This window comes from Gadus chalcogrammus, chromosome 2 (genome assembly GCF_026213295.1).
Source record: "Gadus chalcogrammus isolate NIFS_2021 chromosome 2, NIFS_Gcha_1.0, whole genome shotgun sequence".
Classification (NCBI taxonomy): domain Eukaryota; kingdom Metazoa; phylum Chordata; class Actinopteri; order Gadiformes; family Gadidae; genus Gadus; species Gadus chalcogrammus.
Window position 1 is genome coordinate 23,489,112 of NC_079413.1, and position 19,982 is coordinate 23,509,093.

General features: G+C 46.5%; 2 protein-coding genes across 3 annotated transcripts; one reads left to right on the forward strand and one right to left on the reverse strand.

The window, feature by feature from the left end:
- Positions 1–246: 246 nt before the first annotated feature.
- bcl2l12 (BCL2 like 12) lies at positions 247–11,318 on the forward strand. Of its 2 annotated transcripts, none has more exons than XM_056605122.1 (8): positions 247–2,775; positions 3,972–4,155; positions 5,039–5,267; positions 5,788–6,013; positions 6,498–6,644; positions 6,794–6,867; positions 8,824–9,099; positions 10,164–11,318. In XM_056605122.1, exons 2-8 carry the CDS (start codon positions 3,977–3,979, stop codon positions 10,203–10,205), a joined length of 1,173 nt encoding a protein of 390 aa, XP_056461097.1. In that variant the 5' UTR covers positions 247–2,775; positions 3,972–3,976; the 3' UTR covers positions 10,206–11,318. The 2 variants fall into 2 exon arrangements, with proteins under 2 accessions (XP_056461097.1, XP_056461098.1); XM_056605123.1 differs by having other exon boundaries at positions 5,791–6,013.
- On the reverse strand, positions 11,081–19,635 carry tspan4b (tetraspanin 4b). Its single transcript, XM_056605343.1, has 8 exons — positions 19,265–19,635; positions 17,507–17,576; positions 15,193–15,384; positions 14,753–14,827; positions 14,357–14,452; positions 13,750–13,863; positions 12,376–12,459; positions 11,081–11,807 (listed from the first exon to the last, which is right to left on the reverse strand). Exons 2-8 carry the CDS (start codon positions 17,573–17,575, stop codon positions 11,739–11,741), a joined length of 699 nt encoding a protein of 232 aa, XP_056461318.1. The 5' UTR covers position 17,576; positions 19,265–19,635; the 3' UTR covers positions 11,081–11,738.
- Between the last annotated feature and the right edge of the window lie 347 nt (positions 19,636–19,982).

A 19,982-nucleotide genomic window follows, 5' to 3' on the forward strand; every position in this document is an offset into this window, starting at 1 on the left:
GTGTGTGTCTGTGTGGGTCGAGCATCATCAGTGCCAGGCTAGAGAAGTGAGTGCTTGTGGCTCTGTGTCTGTGTCTCTGTGTGTGTGTGTGTGTGTGTGTGTGTGTGTGTGTGTGTGTGTGTGTGTGTGTGTGTGTGTGTGTGTGTGTGTGTGTGTGTGTGTCTGTGTGTGTGTGTGTGTGTGTGTGTCTGTGTGTGTGTGTGTGTGTGTGTGTGTGTGTGTCTGCGTGTGCGTGCGTGCGTGCGTGCGTGCGTGCGTGCGTGCGTGCGTGCGTGTGTGTGTGTGAGTGCCTGTGTGGGTCAAGCATCATCCGTGCCACGACGGTGTTATTGTCACTGTATTGTGTAAAATGCACGAATGTTGTATAGCTTGTTGTGTTGCATTTTTTCATTGCCTCTGAGTACAGTCGATACAGCAACGCTGAGTTCTGTACACTGATTACAATTGTAGAGTACAATAATGTATGAAAATCATTTATTTTTGTTACAGCTGCCATTTGCTCCAAACGTGTTCCTATTCAATTATATTTAAATCTGTTTTCTGATAGTCACCGCTAAGTCTTATGTGTTTTATGTGTGTGTTATGTGTGTAGCATTTAGAGATCGGCCCTTGAGACAAGGTTGAATGTGACCTCGCAACCTCAGAATTTCTCTGGGTAGTTTGAATCTACTGTCAAATACAATAATCTGTTTAATTATATTCCAGAGAGTCATCCTCCATTTCTTGTATGTGTTACTAAATGTTGAGATGTATTGTTTTATAAACCTGTCACGCTCAATGCTTATGACAATGACCCAAAGAACCAATTAAAGTTGTAAATGCTAATTCACATTGTTCACAGGTGGACTAGCTTTAAGCGATAATGGGAAACATGTATGGCAAAAAACTATTGAAAATACAAAATAATTAAAATGACCATGTAAAAAATTATCTGGGTTCATCACATTGAAGATCCTATTGAATTACAGCTCGTCCTCTTTATATTGCTGCAACTATAATGTGTATATGTTTATGTTAGGCGGGTAAAATATAACAATATTTTACACATAAAAAGGAGGAACATACAACTAATCGGGGCAAGAATTAGTATTTGGGGATGCTCAAAATGTTTGCTATTGATGCCCGGTAAAGTTTCACCTTGAATACAATTGTTCCATTCCACTGTCTAATTTAATACAATTTGATTACTTTTGCTGCGGGACTGAATGAGACCATGAAAGTTTACCAATCCAGGGACATCCTTGGATCAGTTACAGGAACTATGATTGTACTTTAGAGTTTTCTGTCTATCGGGGCATGACGTCAGGCGTACATTACATTGTTATTCGGAATTTTTGAAGGAATGAATAATGAATAATGAGAAATTATTGTGTAATGTAAACTTCCACTTATTCTTACTTAATCGGTAAAGTTGTAAAGAAACCGATAGCTGTTCTTGAAGCCCGAATAATTCATGTGGAGGGTTGTACTTGGTGGCAGCGAGGGGGGACGGGTCTTGGGGAGTAGCCAGACCGCCCTCACAGACACAAGCACACAGCCTCGCATGGGTCACCAGCAGCAGCAGTCAGACCATCCAGAGTGCTACAGCTAGCTAGTGGGACTAGCATCCGCCGCTTAACTTGGACCACAAGAGACTCTCCTCCATTTCTTGTATGTGTTACTAAATGTTGAGATGTATTGTTTTATAAACCTGTCACGCTCAATGCTTATGACAATGACCCAAAGAACCAATTAAAGTTGTAAATGCTAATTCACATTGTTCACAGGTGGACTAGCTTTAAGCGATAATGGGAAACATGTATGGCAAAAAACTATTGAAAATACAAAATAATTAAAATGACCATGTAAAAAATTATCTGGGTTCATCACATTGAAGATCCTATTGAATTACAGCTCGTCCTCTTTATATTGCTGCAACTATAATGTGTATATGTTTATGTTAGGCGGGTAAAATATAACAATATTTTACACATAAAAAGGAGGAACATACAACTAATCGGGGCAAGAATTAGTATTTGGGGATGCTCAAAATGTTTGCTATTGATGCCCGGTAAAGTTTCACCTTGAATACAATTGTTCCATTCCACTGTCTAATTTAATACAATTTGATTACTTTTGCTGCGGGACTGAATGAGACCATGAAAGTTTACCAATCCAGGGACATCCTTGGATCAGTTACAGGAACTATGATTGTACTTTAGAGTTTTCTGTCTATCGGGGCATGACGTCAGGCGTACATTACATTGTTATTCGGAATTTTTGAAGGAATGAATAATGAATAATGAGAAATTATTGTGTAATGTAAACTTCCACTTATTCTTACTTAATCGGTAAAGTTGTAAAGAAACCGATAGCTGTTCTTGAAGCCCGAATAATTCATGTGGAGGGTTGTACTTGGTGGCAGCGAGGGGGGACGGGTCTTGGGGAGTAGCCAGACCGCCCTCACAGACACAAGCACACAGCCTCGCATGGGTCACCAGCAGCAGCAGTCAGACCATCCAGAGTGCTACAGCTAGCTAGTGGGACTAGCATCCGCCGCTTAACTTGGACCACAAGAGACTCTGTTGTTGTTCTTTTGCGATTTGTTGAGAACACCCGGAAACGAAGTTAGATATGTATCGTGTGGACTTCTGCGTTTTAAATGCTTTTAATTAGGGCGAAACAAAAACACACTTGAGTTAAGTTTTGCTAAACTTGGCGGGGGCAGTGATTCAGTCTATTGGTTGGAGGAGCGACAGCAGATACCCTCCGAACGAGAGGGGCACGCGAACAAAGGTGAGATAAACATTCTATAGCTGTCACTTTACGTCAACAAACGCGTCAGGTGAACGCGAATTCGGTGGGAAATCCGCCGGTTTTTAAAACGCGGACTTGGGATAGTCGTGCTCGTGAATGACGTCACTGGGAAGTCCAAAACATCGTAGCACATTCTACCACAGTGACAGAAAACAGGTGCACTATATTACAGGGACTCGTGCAATATAGGGCATATTAATAAAAGTAAAAAGACTTAAAATATAAAGATAAACAAAGAAAGAAAAGTACATCATTTTTGTTTTTTTTCTCCTCTTACTAGTCCATTTTAACGCAAACGGTTTGTTTTTCGTGCAGTATATACAACTTTTTATAGTTTAACTTTGTACTTAGAAACTGATGTGTCGCTCTATTACGTTTAATACATATAATAAAATAACATAGTTGAAATAGCATATTATTGATGATCCATGATTATCATCCATTATCATTATCCATACCTCGTCACAAAGTTTAAACTCTCGTTTCACATAGGCCTCCGGGCTGTCATAGGCATACTTTGATGAAGTGTGATTGTAACTTTTTAAATCAATATTCATATATATATATATTTATATGCACGCTTATGCCAGGTGTGTGTTAGTCGCTTGGAGCATCATATGAGAGGGACATGTTTCATGTTATGATGCTGCCTCAGGTGGGTTTATGTTACTGCCTGGCATTGTGAAAGGCTGTCAATGTACACCTGTATGTGTGGAATGTCGCTTAACCAGTAAGACCGAGTGTTTGTGAGTGTTTGCGTTTCCGAGCCCTTTGGCGTGGCACCATCACCCCTTCAGCCACCAGTGATTTAAATGGATTCCTAGTCGTGATGGCTAGTTGGCAGCGGTAGCGGTAGCTACATTGCCATGTGACGACAGCGTAGGCCTTTCTAATGATGTCGTGAGTGACCAAGCAACATACCAACATACCCTCTCTTCAACCCTGTTGTGGTTGCAAATTGGAGAACGTTTATGTGCCTCTAACCCTAGCCAAAAGTAAAACCTAATGACATTTTTGATATAAATATATTTTCTATTTTCAACTAATTAATAAGGTGTACCAGAAACCAAAGAGTGTAGAACAGCACTTTGCACATCCTTAAAGGCCCAGGGTTAGGGTTTGATGCAGTCAAAGGTTCCTTAAAAGGGTCTCACCGTCCGTCCTGCTCTGAACAGCCGTGATGTCTGAGGGCTGCGCGCGCCCTGCGTCCACGTCGCCTGTCTCCTCCATCTCCCTGCTGGAGATCAAGGGGGAGACGCGCCTGGTGCTCAAGGCCTTCCTGCGCAAGTCCCTGGACCTGCCCCTGGGCGACCGGCCGGGCCGGGTGGGGGGCGCCTACAAGGACAACAGCAAATACAGGTACGTCCCCGGCCGGGAGGGAAGGCGCTCTTGGGGAGGTGGGAGAGCTGTCATGTGAGGGACGACCCGCAACGGGACAACCTGTCAAGGTGTTCTCATTAAATCAATCAGCTATGATGGCAATGTACTTCCGCAATGCTTTGAGCATCTTGTTTTTGTGTACCCGGGGAAAGATCTGGTCTATGTTCTACTGGAGGATTGTTGATGTTTGATTTGTAGCACATTGATTCAAAACTGTTTAAAGTTATTTAACAATAATGTTATAGACCCTCTTAGAATGTTATAGACCAATTAGGAGCCAATATTTAACAATTCTGCGGTATAGCGTGTAATTTGTTGCAAGTGGCATAGCTATCACATCCATATATAGCTACTAATCAGCTATCAGTAAGTGAAATGCTCTTTGAGAACTGCTTCTGCAGCTGTATAAACTGACCAATCAACAATGAGCCGATTCAGAATGCAGACGTCCTCTCGGCTTACTGCCGACAAGTCGAGGCGACGCTCGCCTTATTGGTGCAGGGAGTCCATCTTGCTTGTCAATCACAGGTGGTCGAATTGGACGATGTTTGCGTTCAAATTCTTGCTCTCTTCTTCTCTTTTTTTTGCTCTCTCTCTTTACAGCCTCTCAATTTTACCTACAGCAACTCTTTAATCCCGCTCAGATTATTAACCTTAACCTCTTCGCCTCTCCTAGTTGGGGATCATTTCGGTTGGACCCGGTACATGTCAACGGTACCCGTGTCAGTTCCCTGTGGGTTGATGCTAGCTAGAGCTCACAGAGCTGATGGCCCAGCATCAGGTTGGCCATCACCCGATCCGGCTGACCAATCAACAACCCCCATTTCAACCTTTTCCTTCTCCATACATATGATGTCGACAGCTGTGTGCCCCAGCTCGGGTCCAAAGCCAGGAACGGCTTCCACTCCCAGGACGAGGAGGCCAGCTCCGGCGATGAGAGGAAGAAAGGCTTGAAGAGCCTCCTCCAGCGCACCATGCGTCGGCCCCCCAAAGACCCCGCCCCCGGGAACAAGGACCCCAACGGCTCCCTGGAGAAGGACGCGCGGCTAAAGGCTGCCCCCGGCCTCGCCGTGAACCGCCTCCGAGTCGAGGTAGTCCATTCCGTCGTGGGTCGTCTGACCGTAGGTCTGCACTGCAGCGAGGCTAGGAGGCAACGTGTTCATGGGCATACGGCTATATCAGGATATTGATATCGTGAGGGAATATAGCAGTTCGTGTTTTTTTTTTTGAGTGTCTTTGCGATATTATAAATGAGTTATTATTAGGGGTGGGCCGTTATCAGGTTAACGGCTGCGTTATTATATTTGATAATTCAGCGTTGCCCAGTATAATTGACAGTTGTCAAGGTAAACGAAAGGATTTTTTGCCGTTTGCCATTTTAATCTAGATTAATCTAGATTAATTCCAAAATTAATCTAGATTAAAAATAATATCAATGCCCACCACTAGTTATTATCATTATTTTTTTTATAAAAAGTCTCCCTTGTTTTATTTGAATTGAGCGTTCACGGTGCTGAGGTAAAGGCTCGTGGCAGATGAAGCTCTACTGTGTCGTGGTTCTGTCGTGGCCAAATGATGACGATAGATAACCAAGAGAAATGACCCCCCCAGCAGGACGAGGCCTTCTCCCCGTCCTCCACGTCGGAGGAGGACAACGGGGAGCCCCGGCTGCAGAAGAAGACCAAGAAGTCCAAGAAGCTGAAGAAGCAGTTCTCTGATCTGTTCCGCCGCAAGAACCCGAAGGACTCTCCGGAGAAGACGGACCCCCGGCCCCCGCGGCCCACCAAGCTGTCCCTCAACATCGGGCTGAAGGCCCCGGACCTCATCGACTCCCCCAGTAAATTAGCCCCCCCCCCCCCCCCCCCCCCCCCCCCCCCCCCCCCCCCCCCTCGACACGTCAAGCACTCGACATCTCCCCTTGTAAAGACAAATGAGCACCAAGTGATGTCAGGACTTCATATGGCTGCTGCTATTGGCCGTAGACGGTATGTCTGCAGTGCACTCGCGTAGTAGCAAGTGCTAGTAGTAGCAAGTACTAGTAGTAGCAAGTGCTAGTAGTAGCAAGTACTACTAGTAGCCAGTTTAACGCACGATATGGCCATGAGTTTGTGGGGGGCAATACGCCGTTGTTGCACAACTATTCATTGTTATCTTCCATCCACATCATGTTAAGAATGTCTTTATGAAATGCATTTGTGTGTGTGTGTGTGTGTGTGTGTGTGTGTGTGTGTGTGTGTGTGTGTGTGTGTGTGTGTGTGTGTGTGTGTGTGTGTGTGTGTGTGTGTGTGTGTGTGTGTGTGTGTGTGTGTGTGTGTGTGCAGACCACCCTCCTGAGTTCTACGAGGACGTAGCAGAGAGACTGGAAAGGATTGCCAAGCGGTCCAACACCACTAAGAGGATAGCTAGTCCGGTCGAAGCTCCAGCCGCCCTCGTGACCATCTCATCCACTGCCCAACCCACTGAACCTGGTGACTGCAGAGACCTCACACACACACACACACACACACACACACACACACACACACACACACACACACACACACACACACACACACACACACACACACACACACACAATACTAGTCACCCATAACAATTTAATTTGTTCTTCTTCCAGTTTTAACTAAGGACGAGGTGGTGAATCAGCTCATCAATGTTCTCTCCATGGAAGCAGATGCCATCACCTCAAAGGTATATATTTATGTTCACGTGAATACAGAGCCTCGGCTCCACTTTGGGTTGAGACAGCTCACCGGACACACCGCATTCATCTCTGTGGTTAAAAGGTTTATCTGGCGTCGGTTTAGACAAAAGCCCTGAACTCATGTTGTAATTGACCAAAACCACATGTTATCGCATGTTTCTGGCTGTAACTCATAGCTTATCCTTCTGAAAATTGTCCCCAACATGACAATAAACTTCTAAATTAAACAAGTTTTCTGAAAACAATCATCAGCTTTGGAACCCTACCAATGGATGGCATGCGTGTTCATTTCCCCCCTATTGCCCTCCACTACCATGACACAGAGATTCCCTACATAGGGCTTGTGCATGCATTGTGTTCACGCCTGTTATTATCAAACATGGGTCTACAGTGCCCCCTTGTGGGATGAGTTGGTATATAATCCTCCTCCATCCACACTCAAATAACGGCACACAACACCTCTGCTTCCTTCCAGCAGGGCTCTGTACTCTAAGACCAGGGTTTTATGGGTAAACGTATGAATCATTTACAGGTCTGGAGAGTATAAAACATTGGAGATTTCTTTATTTGAACTTCCCACAATGGGAAGTTTCTTATTTAAATCGACGTCATGCCAACAATAGCTTCTTGGTATGGAGGGTGTGCAGATTCCCTAGGTGGGTGGAAGAGTGAACGCCTGTTGCAGGCGTCCAGGGCACCTTGGGGGGTAACCTGGTTGTGCCACCAGCCCGCTGACCCCGACGTTAGGCCATGTACCCCCACCAGCTGCACCTCAAACACCCAGCGGTGACCATCTCTGTGGACCCCGTTAGATGAAGCTATAAAAGCCTTCTTTGATTGTTGTCAAACACATTCTCTGTGTGTCGTTTAGCTTCTGCGTTTAAATGGTCCATGTTGCCTCCCTTGAAGTAACCCTGAAGTCCGAGCAGTTGGATATCATCCACGAGGTGAATATTAACACAAGGTTTTTGGACCGACCGTTTCCTGGACATGCATGTGGTGACGACCTGTATTCATATTTACGTGGATACGGTGATTGTGTACTCGGCCTTCATGGCATTTTTGTAGCTTTCAGGCGATCGCTCGGATGGAAACTGGAAGTTGGTGGAAAAAACATCCAAAGAGATGAAGGGAGGGTGAGGAAGATCTTAGTGTACGGAGTTGTGGGTTAAATACCTTCAAGGCTGGCGGCAAGCATTCCAGTTGAGGCGCAGAGCACACGCTGACCTCACTTTAAACCAGTCAATAGTCCAACCGTATCAAATGGACAATCCCATGCTACCCCACCATTCAAAAGACTTGGAGTGGAGTATATTGAAACAGCTGTTGGAGAGGTTCACCACTGATGAGGTATTGCAGACCGTCAAAAACTACTCTTAAGTTGGACCACAGGAGAATACATAAAAAACGTTGCTATTAGGTTTTGTTGCCCAAAATCTTCCAAGAGTTCAAGAGAAGAAACGTTTCAGACGGAGACGGAAAGTCAAAACAAAGACAAGCCAGTTCCTGGTCCCCGCGAGGGAAGAGCTGCTGGAGGAACGCCCTTCTCCGTACCACGGAGCCATGTCCGTCTAGAAGAGGAGCAGGTAGACAAAGGAAGCCTTGAAGAAGTCCCAAGAGCAAAAGACCGAATAGGAGGTAGAAGAACTAAAAGACAAGCAGTGACATCTGGAGAGCAGTTCCTTAGGTTCAGGGGCGCGGCAGTGTGTGGAGCTGTCGCTGGTTTTTGTGTACTTGCATTCCTAGAATGGAAGAGTGTGTATCAAACTCGTTCAAATATCAACCATCACTTCCAGGAATTCTAGAAGAGTATCCAGACCCCCCCCTCACCTCTCTCCCTCTCCCTCTCCCCCTCCCCCTCCCCCTCCCCCTCACCTCCCTCCCCCTCCCCCTCCCCCTCCCCCTCCCCCCCCCCTCACCCCCCTCCCCCTCCCCTCTCCCAGATCGAGTCGGACCCCTTCCTTCGCAACAAGCTGACGCGCCTCTCGTACCCCTCCTTCGCCAAGCTCCTGGACGCCTTCAGCAACATCGAGGCGCAGCCCGCCGTCCCGCCGCTGCCGGCGCCCCCCCCCGGCGCCAGCCCCACCCTGCGCCGCGTGGCGGTCACCATGGAGGTGTCGCGCCGCGTGGTCACGGCCACCGGCACCCAGCGCATGCAGGGCTACGCCGAGCGCTACATGGAGACCTTCGCTCCCTGGCTGAAGAGCCACGGTGGATGGGTGAGCGGGGGGGCGGGGCCGGGCGGGGTGCTCCTCAAGCGGGGTTAAAGGGGACATCACGCCACCCGGTGGGGGTGGGGCTAGCCGTCACATGCCTCTTCTGACACCATCTAGCGGGCTCGTCCACCTAGATGAGCAGCGTTTGCTACGGCCACTGGGTAGGCTGGTAGACTGATCTATCCAGCACACATCTAGGGGGACACGCCCACTAGTGATGTCAGAAGAGGCCGGTTTTAAAAAACGGTTTGCAATGGCTAATGACACCCACGCCTGGTGGTATGATAGGTCAGCTTTAGGGCTTCTTAAAGGGGCCTTTCGTTTCTTTGTTACTTGGCGAGACAGCTGGACGGGTAATGCAATGGGCATGTGCAGAGTAAAAAAAGGCAATTCCAAATGGGGTCACTGGCCGTAATGACCTAGGATCCAACATTCCTAGTATGTTACAGCGGAACTCTTTGCACCAGAAACAAAAAACTGTAGATGAGCTTTCGGAAGCAGATTGGAATAACTGTCTTTCTACATTGGCCAGCCTACAGAGAACATTCAGCAAATATCACGGACCAATTTTTTTTAATGTTTACTAGTACTAGTTGAATGTTTTAATGTTTACTAGTACTAGTTGAATGTTTGCTGTTTACTAGTACTAGTTGAATGTTTAATGTTTACTAGTACTAGTTGAATGTTTTAATGTTTACTAGTACTAGTTGAATGTTTTAATGTGTACTAGTACTAGTTGAATGTTTGCTGTTTACTAGTACTAGTTGAATGTTTGCTGTTAACAGCCAATAACGCTCCTAGATCCCGGCTTCAGCAACATGATTTGCTGAAACAATCGATAAGGCTCGATAATCACACCAAGCTACTTTTTCGGGGTCTGCACATGAACGTTGAATTACAAAAATGGGTCCAGCTGAAAGTCATGTCTGTAAATGATCTTCATCGCTAATTATTTTTAAATAGTTTTGCTCCATACTTTCTTCACTAACTGTGCACTGATGCCAGCCTGCAGGTTGTTCTGGTACCGTAACAGTGACTCTGACATTAGCCTTTTTTCCATTTCTCAGGAGAACATTGTCCATTTAGAGGAGGCTTCTGAGTTTGACTGAGAGGTCAGAGGAAACCTTCCCTAGTGGCCAACAGGGGTATGACCACTTCCTGAAAAGCTGAACCGTTTATCTCCCACCTGCTGGGAGAGAAGACGGCCCCCGAGAGCAGCCATCTAGTACTAGGTGCGGGGCATTGAAGAACAAAGGCTTCCTTGTTGAAGACGACATTGCAATGTGCAATGTGTTTATGTGCAATGCATAAAAAACGTGAATACATGAATGAATGTATCATGAATCAGTTTGGAACATCCAGAAAGTCCTAATTTTGGGGTTTGGATTGAGCCCAGGTCGGTAGCCTCTAGGAGGTCATTGCTTTTTATATGACACGTCTTTACAAGAACTGAACAAAGAAGGTTTCTTAATGAGGGGTGGTACTGTTTACCATTGTAGGACCAATCAGTGCGAGGATGTGATCTCATCCAGGAACACACGATGCAGTCTGGCTGTTCTGGGCCCTCAGTCCAAACCCCCCTGAAACGGTTGGGAATACCGTGTCTTAACAAGCCTTTTTAAATTAGTGACGTGGAAAATAATGAACTGTGCGTGCACATCTTGCAGGCACACCTTTACGTTTTCCTTTTAAATTAATATTTTATAATGCCAACACTAATGGCACAAAAGAATGTTTTTAAGCCATTGTCAACACACTCCCGGCCAGCAGTCGCCAGGCCGGACATTCTGAGCTCCGTGAACTATGCACATTTTTATTTATAGTAAGCACAGACAATGTCTCGACTCAATGCTCTATTTATTGATTTAAGAATGTTTTGTACGATTTAGTTTTTTTTTTAAACATTTTCTAATAAAACATTTTTTACAAAAAGTTATTTGTGCATTTGTATATTTGTGCTAGGCTTACTGCAACTTGATTATAATAATAAAAAGAAGCACTTAATAAATACACTTTGAACAATACCATATTTATTTGAGTAACTCAACAAAAATACATTCAATAGATTACAGATCCAAAAACATTGTTGAAATGTCAATTTAAATTATGTGCACATTGACGCCATCTATCATTCATTGGTTTTTGTGATTTGTTTTTTAGTTCTGTGTACAGTAATATTGTCATCTATACCTCTTTGGACGTTACTGACGTGTACATCGGTCTACGACCCCTGTGAAGGGGTCGTAGATTGCCAAGAAATACTAAGTGGTAATCAATGTTATACAATGTGGACAGGGACATCAGTACATGAATCATAAGCAAAGCACATTTTAAGACATACGTTTTTGAACAACATCCTTGGGTCGCTTGCGAAGCTCACGGACACCGGTTTTGGTTGCTGTTGGTAACGGCTACGCAGCCGTTACCAACAGCAACCAAAACCGGTGTTGGACCCCCCCGGTCATCAAACCTTCTGAAACCTTTTAATCAGTCTGAGCTTTTGAGACACAGTTGTCCCACAGTTGAATCATGTTGTCATGTGATCAAAGGGTTTTCAGTTATGTATGTACAGTTTGTGTATGTGTGGTTACGCTGTGATCACAGGACAGTCTGATTCATCTGTTCATCCTCATCCCCCAGACTCAGTCCAGGTACTTCTCCGCCCGCAGGATCTGACAGTACATCAGCAGCGAGAAGACTAGAGCCAGAATCTGAGCAAGGAAAACACAATCCGTCACAATGAGGTCAGGATATCTAAGACTTAATAGTAGCATCCTGGTTTACTTCTGTTGGCTAAAAGACACAGTTTCAAACATCAATTATGGTTTTTAGTACAATCTAAACAAAAAAACTAAACTCAATAAATGTTTTTTTTTTTTAAATATCTGTCCTAAATGTATCCTTATATGTACTTCTCTTTTGTAGATGCCTCTCTTACTTTACCGTCTCCCCTTAACCTGTTAACCGTCATCTCCTTCTTTTGTTCTCTCCCTAGTGTTAAAGACTGCCGTGTACCGTATGCTACCCAGGATGACCTTACAGCCACTCTTCAATAAGACGTCTGAACTCGAGGCCCACCGCCACGCCCTCCCCACGCTGAACCAGAGCTCAACGACGGGACCAGTGACTACCTGAACGATCCCGAGGCCCACCGCCACGCCCTCCCCACGCTGAACCAGAGCTCAACGACGGGACCAGTGACTACCTGAACGATCCCGAGGCCCACCGCCACGCCCTCCCCACGCTGAACCAGAGCTCAACGACGGGACCAGTGACTACCTGAACGATCCCGATGCACACCCCAAACACCAGGACCGAGGGGATGTTGTCCAGCAGCCAGTTCCTGGCCTTCTGGTAGCAGGCCTGGGGGGGGGGGGGGGGGTAGGATAAACACCACACCGTCAGGAGGAGCGAAGAGGGTTCAAGCGTCCAGCCGTGGATCATCAGGTTACAAGAATTCGATGGTGAGCAGCAGGAATAGAGCCCAACAAGTTAACCACAAGGCAGAGAGAGGCTGGAGTTGGACCAGAAGCATCTGTGATGTTGACTGGCTGTGAGGGATTGCATCGCTGCCGTGGTGAGCGTCGAATTCCAAGCATTCCCGTGTGTGTGGAAGACTATACTGTACCCATGCATGCGCACAACGCACACATCTGGAATGCGATTCCTGGGAGCCCAGCTTTCACAACATGATGACCGCCTCCCACACACACACACACACACACACACACACACACACACACACACACACACACACACACACACACACACACACACACACACACACACACACACACACACACAGTCTGTTTCCCAACACCTCACCCCGGGCCCCCCTGGACGTACCCCTCGGCCCCCCGCTGTAAGCCCTACACCCGCTCCTCCGGGATCCTCACGGCAAACATTTGCTAGCGGACCCCTCTGGGAACGAGGTCCAGTCATCGGCCCCCAGCTCGCTCACCAGGTGGTCGTCAGGAGGGTTGCTCATCTGCCCTGGCAGACCCCCAAACAACAGACATCTGCCCTGGGAGACCCCCCAAACAACAGACATCTGCCCCCAGGAGACCCCAAACAACAGACATCTGCCCTGGGAGACCCCCAAACAACAGACATCTGCCCCCAGGAGACCCCCAACAACAGACATCTGCCCCCAGGAGACCCCCAACAACAGACATCTGCCCTGGGAGACCCCCAACAACAGACATCTGCCCTGGGAGACCCCCAACAACAGACATCTGCCCTGGGAGACCCCCAACAACAGACATCTGCCCCCAGGAGACCCCCAACAACAGACATCTGCCCTGGGAGACCCCCAACAACAGACATCTGCCCTGGGAGACCCCCAACAACAGACATCTGCCCTGGGAGACCCCCAACAACAGACATCTGCCCTGGGAGACCCCCAAAAACAGACATCTGCCCTGGGAGACCCCCAACAACAGACATCTGCCCTGGGAGACCCCCAACAACAGACATCTGCCCCCAGGAGACCCCCAACAACAGACATCTGCCCCCAGGAGACCCCCAACAACAGACATCTGCCCCCAGGAGACCCCCAACAACAGACATCTGCCCCCAGGAGACCCCCAACAACAGACATCTTCCCCCCAGCCCCCCGGCCCCCCAGCCCGCCCGGTGCGGGGTCCCCCTCACCTCGCTCCAGCCGTCCACACACTGGTGCGCCCCCACTGAGCAGCAGGACGAGGGCAGCGTGTCGTTCAGCACCCCGTACCAGTCCGTCTTGTTCGTGACGCCGCAGCACTTGAACTGCGGGCAGCAGGGGGAGGGACGGACACACACACTGTCATTACACACACACTGTCATTACACACACACTGTCATTACACACGCGGGATCCCTCTGGGCGTACTTCACTCACACCGTCGTTGTTGTTGTTTGTTGTAATGTCTTATTTCTCGTGAATTTTAAACTAGGTCGCCCTGGTTCGGTTGGTGAAACGCGTTGTGAGTCCGGTCCGGTCAGAAGAGCAGCTTCAAACTAACTTGTTGGTGGCTAGACCGGGGGTGTTGCGTTGGTGTTTAAGGACTGGGATGAGGCAAACCTCCCTCCTTTAGCCGTTTAATCACCCCCCCCACACCCTGATGATACGTCCCCTCCTACACGTCCCCAGGCCTAGGCGTGTGCCTTTCTACTGAACCCCTGCCTTGTGTGTGTCTGGAGTGGATAATATCTCAGAGGGACGGGGGCCTGGCAGTGGGGGGTTTGGGAGGGGGGTTTGGGGGGGTGTATCCATCCTAACCATCTTCTGAACGTTGTCCCAGGACTTCTTCAGGCCCTCATCACTCGTGTAGCTCTTCATCGCCTCCTTCAACTCGTCCTGCGCTTTGGCGTCCAGCTGAGGGGAGGGAAGGACAGCAACGTGTCACACGGTGATCCAGAAGGGTGGCTCATGATATAGATATGGATAAGGGCGTTTTTTAAATTAGCCATATAGCTGTGTTCATTTATACCAGCGTAGCAAACACATGTTTTTAGTAAGATAACCTATGATGAGATATAATAAGTGATATGCTGCTGCACAGGTATTTAATCATACACATTTTCTACAGTGTTTTTTTTTTTTGTTTTTTTTTACAGTGGACCGGCACAACAACACAGAGATGTGTTCATCCCAGCCTGTGGACCCGGGCCTTACCGTATTGTGGAAGACGTGTATCACCAGCACTAGCGTCACCTCTGTCAGAACCAGGAGCAACAGGATCACAAAGAACTGCAAGACAATAGAATAGAGCTATTTTTTATCCTTCACAGGGGCAAAACAGTTAATGCAAATGAAATGACGGAATTAAGTGAACATGGCAACAGAAAAGCACAGAAATCCTAAAACTACAAAGAGAGAGAGGTTAGTGTAGCCCATAATTTTCCTGAATATTGGACATGCGTGAGCAATTTCTGTTTTCTTTAGCCTTTAAAGACGATGCATATGAACTGTCTTGGGTTTAAAGGTGAAACAGTTGTTACATCCCCCCTCTCTAGATAAGACGGCGTGCTCTGCGTATCTCGTGACCTCGTCCACTACCCGACGCGTCACGTGTTGGTGCTGTGGAGGGTCAGTGAGTCGTAGTGTGGGGTCACCGTCATGAGGAGGCAGCGTTGCTCCTTCAGCGCGCCCAGGCAGCCCAGGAAGCCCGTGACCATGGTGACGCCGCCCGCCACCAGCAGCAGGTTGGCGGCGGAGAGCGAGGGGAAGGACAGGGGAAGGGAGGAGAACTCGGCCTGGGTGAAGGACAGCCACACCCCGACGCCAAACAGACCGCAGCCGCCCAGCTGCGCACCCGAGGGGGGAAAGAGGGTTTGAACGTTGGTCAGGGTGAGAAGAGAACCAGGAGTTAAAATGGCTTTCGCTTTGAGGTGACGTATTATACCACCGGGTGTGAGTGGGATTGGCCGTTACAAGCCGTTTAAAAAATCGGCCTCTTCTGACATCACAAGTTGTCAAGTTAACAAGGTGTGTGACGGAGAGATGTGTGACGTTTGCTACGGTCCACTGGGTAGGCTGGTAGACTGATCTATGCAGCACACATCTAGGGGGACACGCCCACTTCTGATGACAGAAAAGGCAGCTTTTCAAAACGGCTTGTTTTGAAAAGCCGTTCTGAAAGCGGCTTTTCACTCATGTCACTCATACCTGGTGCTATAATATGTCACCTTTAAACTAAACACAAATATGCATGTTCAATGCCAATCACAAAAATGTCAATAGCATTTAATGAAATCGGTTAAAATGTGTTTTTCTGTTCATATATATTGCTTGCAAATAAATTAGCCGATGTTTCCCTATTCTAACAATCAGTCTTTTGGTGGTTTCGTCAGTTGATCAGCCACAAAACCCAGTAGGCCTCACTGAAAGGCTGAAGGTCTAAGCTTGGAACAATACTGGATGTTATTAAACTGGAAGGATATTTTTGCTTCAAATCCAAATTTCAAATCCATGAAAATACTTTTGGCCTAGTTTGAACACTCTGGGGCATTTCTTGTAGCCCCTGTGTGTGTGAGTGATATGAGGAGCAGAGCGAGCTGGCACACAGCACGGTTCAAGCTCTTTTCCAGATGCTCCTCCGAGCAATGAGCAGGTCCTCTCCTGTAATCTAGCCGTGTGCTTTTAATCACAAGCCTAGATTCATTGCAGCCTTCTGCAGGGTAAAGTCAAGGACATGGTTCTGATTCACGACCTGTTCGCCGTCCTTTAAGGGGCTGACTCATTCCAGTCTAGTGTGAACACCTTGAACTGGTTTAGTTGGACTATATCGATGGTTGGGAGACGCACAGACTGAACCCTTGAACAATACCTGCATCATTTAATGATTAAAAGAAAATAATGGTTTCTTTTATTTTATTCGTTAAATAATGCAGTTATTGTTTTCTAGATCTATGAACAAAAGCAAAGCCGTGTTGGCCAAAGTATAGATCACAAGAAACCTGGTAGGATCGGAAATTCATCAACTGAATGTCAACAAAAATTACCCAAAATGTGACTGAATTTGACAACATCATCAGCATCAGGCCCTGTAGTAAACATGTTACTACAATACAAGCGAATCGTTCTATATTTGAATTGAACGCCTTCTGTTGCCAAACCTCAGCAACCATCATGTAGCTCTGCCAATGGGAATGGGCGTGCTCCTGTTGGCTTTCTGTCAGCGTCAGCGTTTCTGTCAGTGTACTTAAATATCTTTGAGTCAGCGACAAAGAGATATATAGTATCATATTAGTATTATATGATCATTTTATTGATTCTCGCAATTCAATTCTTTGTTATCGAGCCTTATGGATGAAGGATGATAAAAAACTATTCAAAACAACTTTGGATCAACAAACAGTCATTCACATTATTTATCTTCCTCTGTGTGAGTCTCTTTGCAGTAATCACTGAAACTCTGCTTTTCGGTGTAGGGCTTTTAAACTTGCTGTTTGTCATTTTTTTTACATTAACAAATCGTAGTAGACTGCACTTTGATTTCCTTTGAATCGCTGATTTCATATAACTGAGATGTACAGATATAGAAAAGCCATTACCAGCATGCAAATATATTGTTGACAGTTTTGAGTCGTAAAACTAACATGCACAGGGTTAAAAAAAAAAAAAAAAAAGGGAGGACAAATGCTATTGTAAAAAAGTCATAAAACAAAATGTTTTGCTAGATTTGAGTCAGAACATTCTCAAAAAAGTTTTCCTTAAAAGGAAATATTTCAGTTGCAGCAACTGCAAGCTGTTCGTCAACTCTTTTGTTTAAGTAGTCATTTCTGCTTTGTTTGACTACACTGTCCCAGCGTCTAGCTTCTACAAGACATTGGATGCTGATGCAGAGATAGTGCTGTTCGATTCTTTATACAAAGGATAAACGCCAAAGCAACACCCGACTAGGTAAAGAGTCGAAGGAGTACGAACCCAAAAGATGAGGTTGAAGACAAACATCAGATACTTGACACAGCACAGGCACGTCCGAGACACCGACATTCTGAGAGAGAGAGAGAGAGAGAGAGAGAGAGAGAGAGAGAGAGAGAGAGAGAGAGAGAGAGAGAGACACACAGAGAGAGGGGGGAGAGAGTGCAGTAATTTAACTATTAAAAATGTTGTTTTTACAGGCTCTGGACGTAGCCTGTTTGTTTGTGTGTCGTTGCATGACTGCTTTAGTGTGGTCAAATAATTGACTGGAGAAGAGTTTTTTTTAATGTTTTGCTGTGGTACACCTATGTTGTTGCTTTACTCTGTGACTGTGTGTGTGTGTGTGTGTGTGTGTGTGTGTGTGTGTGTGTGTGTGTGTGTGTGTGTGTGTGTGTGTGTGTGTGAGCGTGTGCGTGTGTGTCTATGAGTGTGGGTGTGTGTGTGCGTGTCTTTTTGCAGCAATGCTTGCTCTGCAATGTTTTTTACTCTGAACACTGGACTTCTTTTCATCGATTTCTTCACGACACATCTTTCACCCTCTGCCTGTTTACGTCTTAATTGCGTTGAAACACACACTTTGCACGGTACTGTTTTATTTTGGTTAGGTCAGCCTGTGTCTGGACCTGTCATCAGTGGACATTCTACTACATAACCAGGTGCATGCTCCAGAATTACAGTGTTTGGATGACCAAATGGCCCTCAAAGTGACCCCCACTAAGCCAACCTTGCTGGCCAAACAGGAAGTCGGTCTCCTGACAGGAAGGAAGCTCCCTCCCCTGCTCGGGGGATGGGGATGGGGACAGGGATAGGGGAGCCAGGTTTCGGGGTCGTAATAATAGCAAATGGCCGAGCGGATTGGTGACTCACCCTGCAAACCAGTACGACTCATTCATGCCGTCATTCCCCGCTCTCCCACCACCGGCCCCAGTCTGACCAGTGCAGCCACAACAAGCAGAGGGGACTCAGTCCCTTGTGTTCGACGGACGACTACATGGCCATGAGATGAATTTTATAATGGGCTGTTTATAATGACCGTTAACGATCTCATCACATGACTCGCTCATGTGATGAGATCGTTAATGATCATTATAAACAGTTGCAGAGCTATAATTCAGAAGACTTGGCTTTGGCAAACCGGTCTTTTCGTTTTGAGCCATGTTGAGAATCTGTTTTGACTCCCTTGTTGCACTGCAGCCTTTTAAAGATCATATAGAGTCAAGATTATGTGTGTGTCTTGAATCTCGACTAACACAAATCAGTCCTTAATAAGGTTGAGCTGCTTAATATCTCTGGATGGTGGAAAGATGGTATATGAATGTTTTTATAGGCCTAATGCTATCAAGATGCAGAATAGATGGCTTGTCTGTTCCTCTAATATAGAATGAGTCACTGTGGTGTTTTAAATGGCAGCTCCAAGCATTATACGCCACAGGATTCCAGATACCCGACTGGCACCATCACCATATTTCCAGTTAAACTTTCCACTGAAGATTGCACTCTTTACACAGCATTTTATTTTTATTTTGTTATTTGATGAACAAATTTAGGACTACAGTATATGCTATTCTTCCCATTATCCTACAAAGCTTTCCTGTTTCATAGTTTGAACAGGTTGGTGCATTCAAAGAGTTATTCTTTACAATGGGTTATCGTCATTATTCATACAGTACTCAAATTATAATTCATGAGTTAAACAATAAGGCTTTTGTGTTTGCTGTTTGTGCACGGGTGCACCCAAAACACACTTAAAATGCACTTTACCTGAAGCTTGCTCTTTCAGGGCTTAATGGAAGAAACTTTATTCCAATCTCTTCTTTTTCTTCTCCTTGTAAATCAGTATAGATTTCCTTTTGGATGGTATGAAACAAGCATGTGAGATAACAACTGGAATGTTCTGTCTCCCACTCTCTTTCTTCTTCCCCGTCTTTCTGTTCTGTCTCTTATACTTGATCCGTCTCTTCTCTCCCGACAGTCTTCTCCTCCTCCTCCGGTTCACGCACAGACTGCAGTAATCCTGGCTATTCTCCTCACTCTCGACGGGAGTTCAGTTGCACAAGACTTTGGTTTTCAACTCCCTCTGGCGTTTTCGCTGCAGCTCGCTAAACAATCTCTTTCTTTCCCTCTCTCTCTCCTCTTGCTCTACCTCCCAACCCCTTCCAGATGTCGGTGCCACCACCCCCCCCCCCTCCCCCACCATCACCATTCTTGTCCTTACCCTTTAACTCACATCAACCGTCCGACTGGTCAGGAAAGGGAGGAAGTGTGCGTGCGGGTGTGCATGTGCGCGTGTGTGTGTGTGCCTGTGTGTGTGTGTGTGCCTGTGCGTGTGTGTGTGTGTGTGTGTGTGTGTGTGTGTGTGTGTGTGTGTGTGTGTGTGTGTGTGTGTGTGCCTGTATGTGTGTGCCTGTGTGTGTGTGTGTGTGTGTGTGTGTGTGTGTGTGTGTGCCTGTGCGTGTGTGTGTGTGTGTGTGTGTGTGTG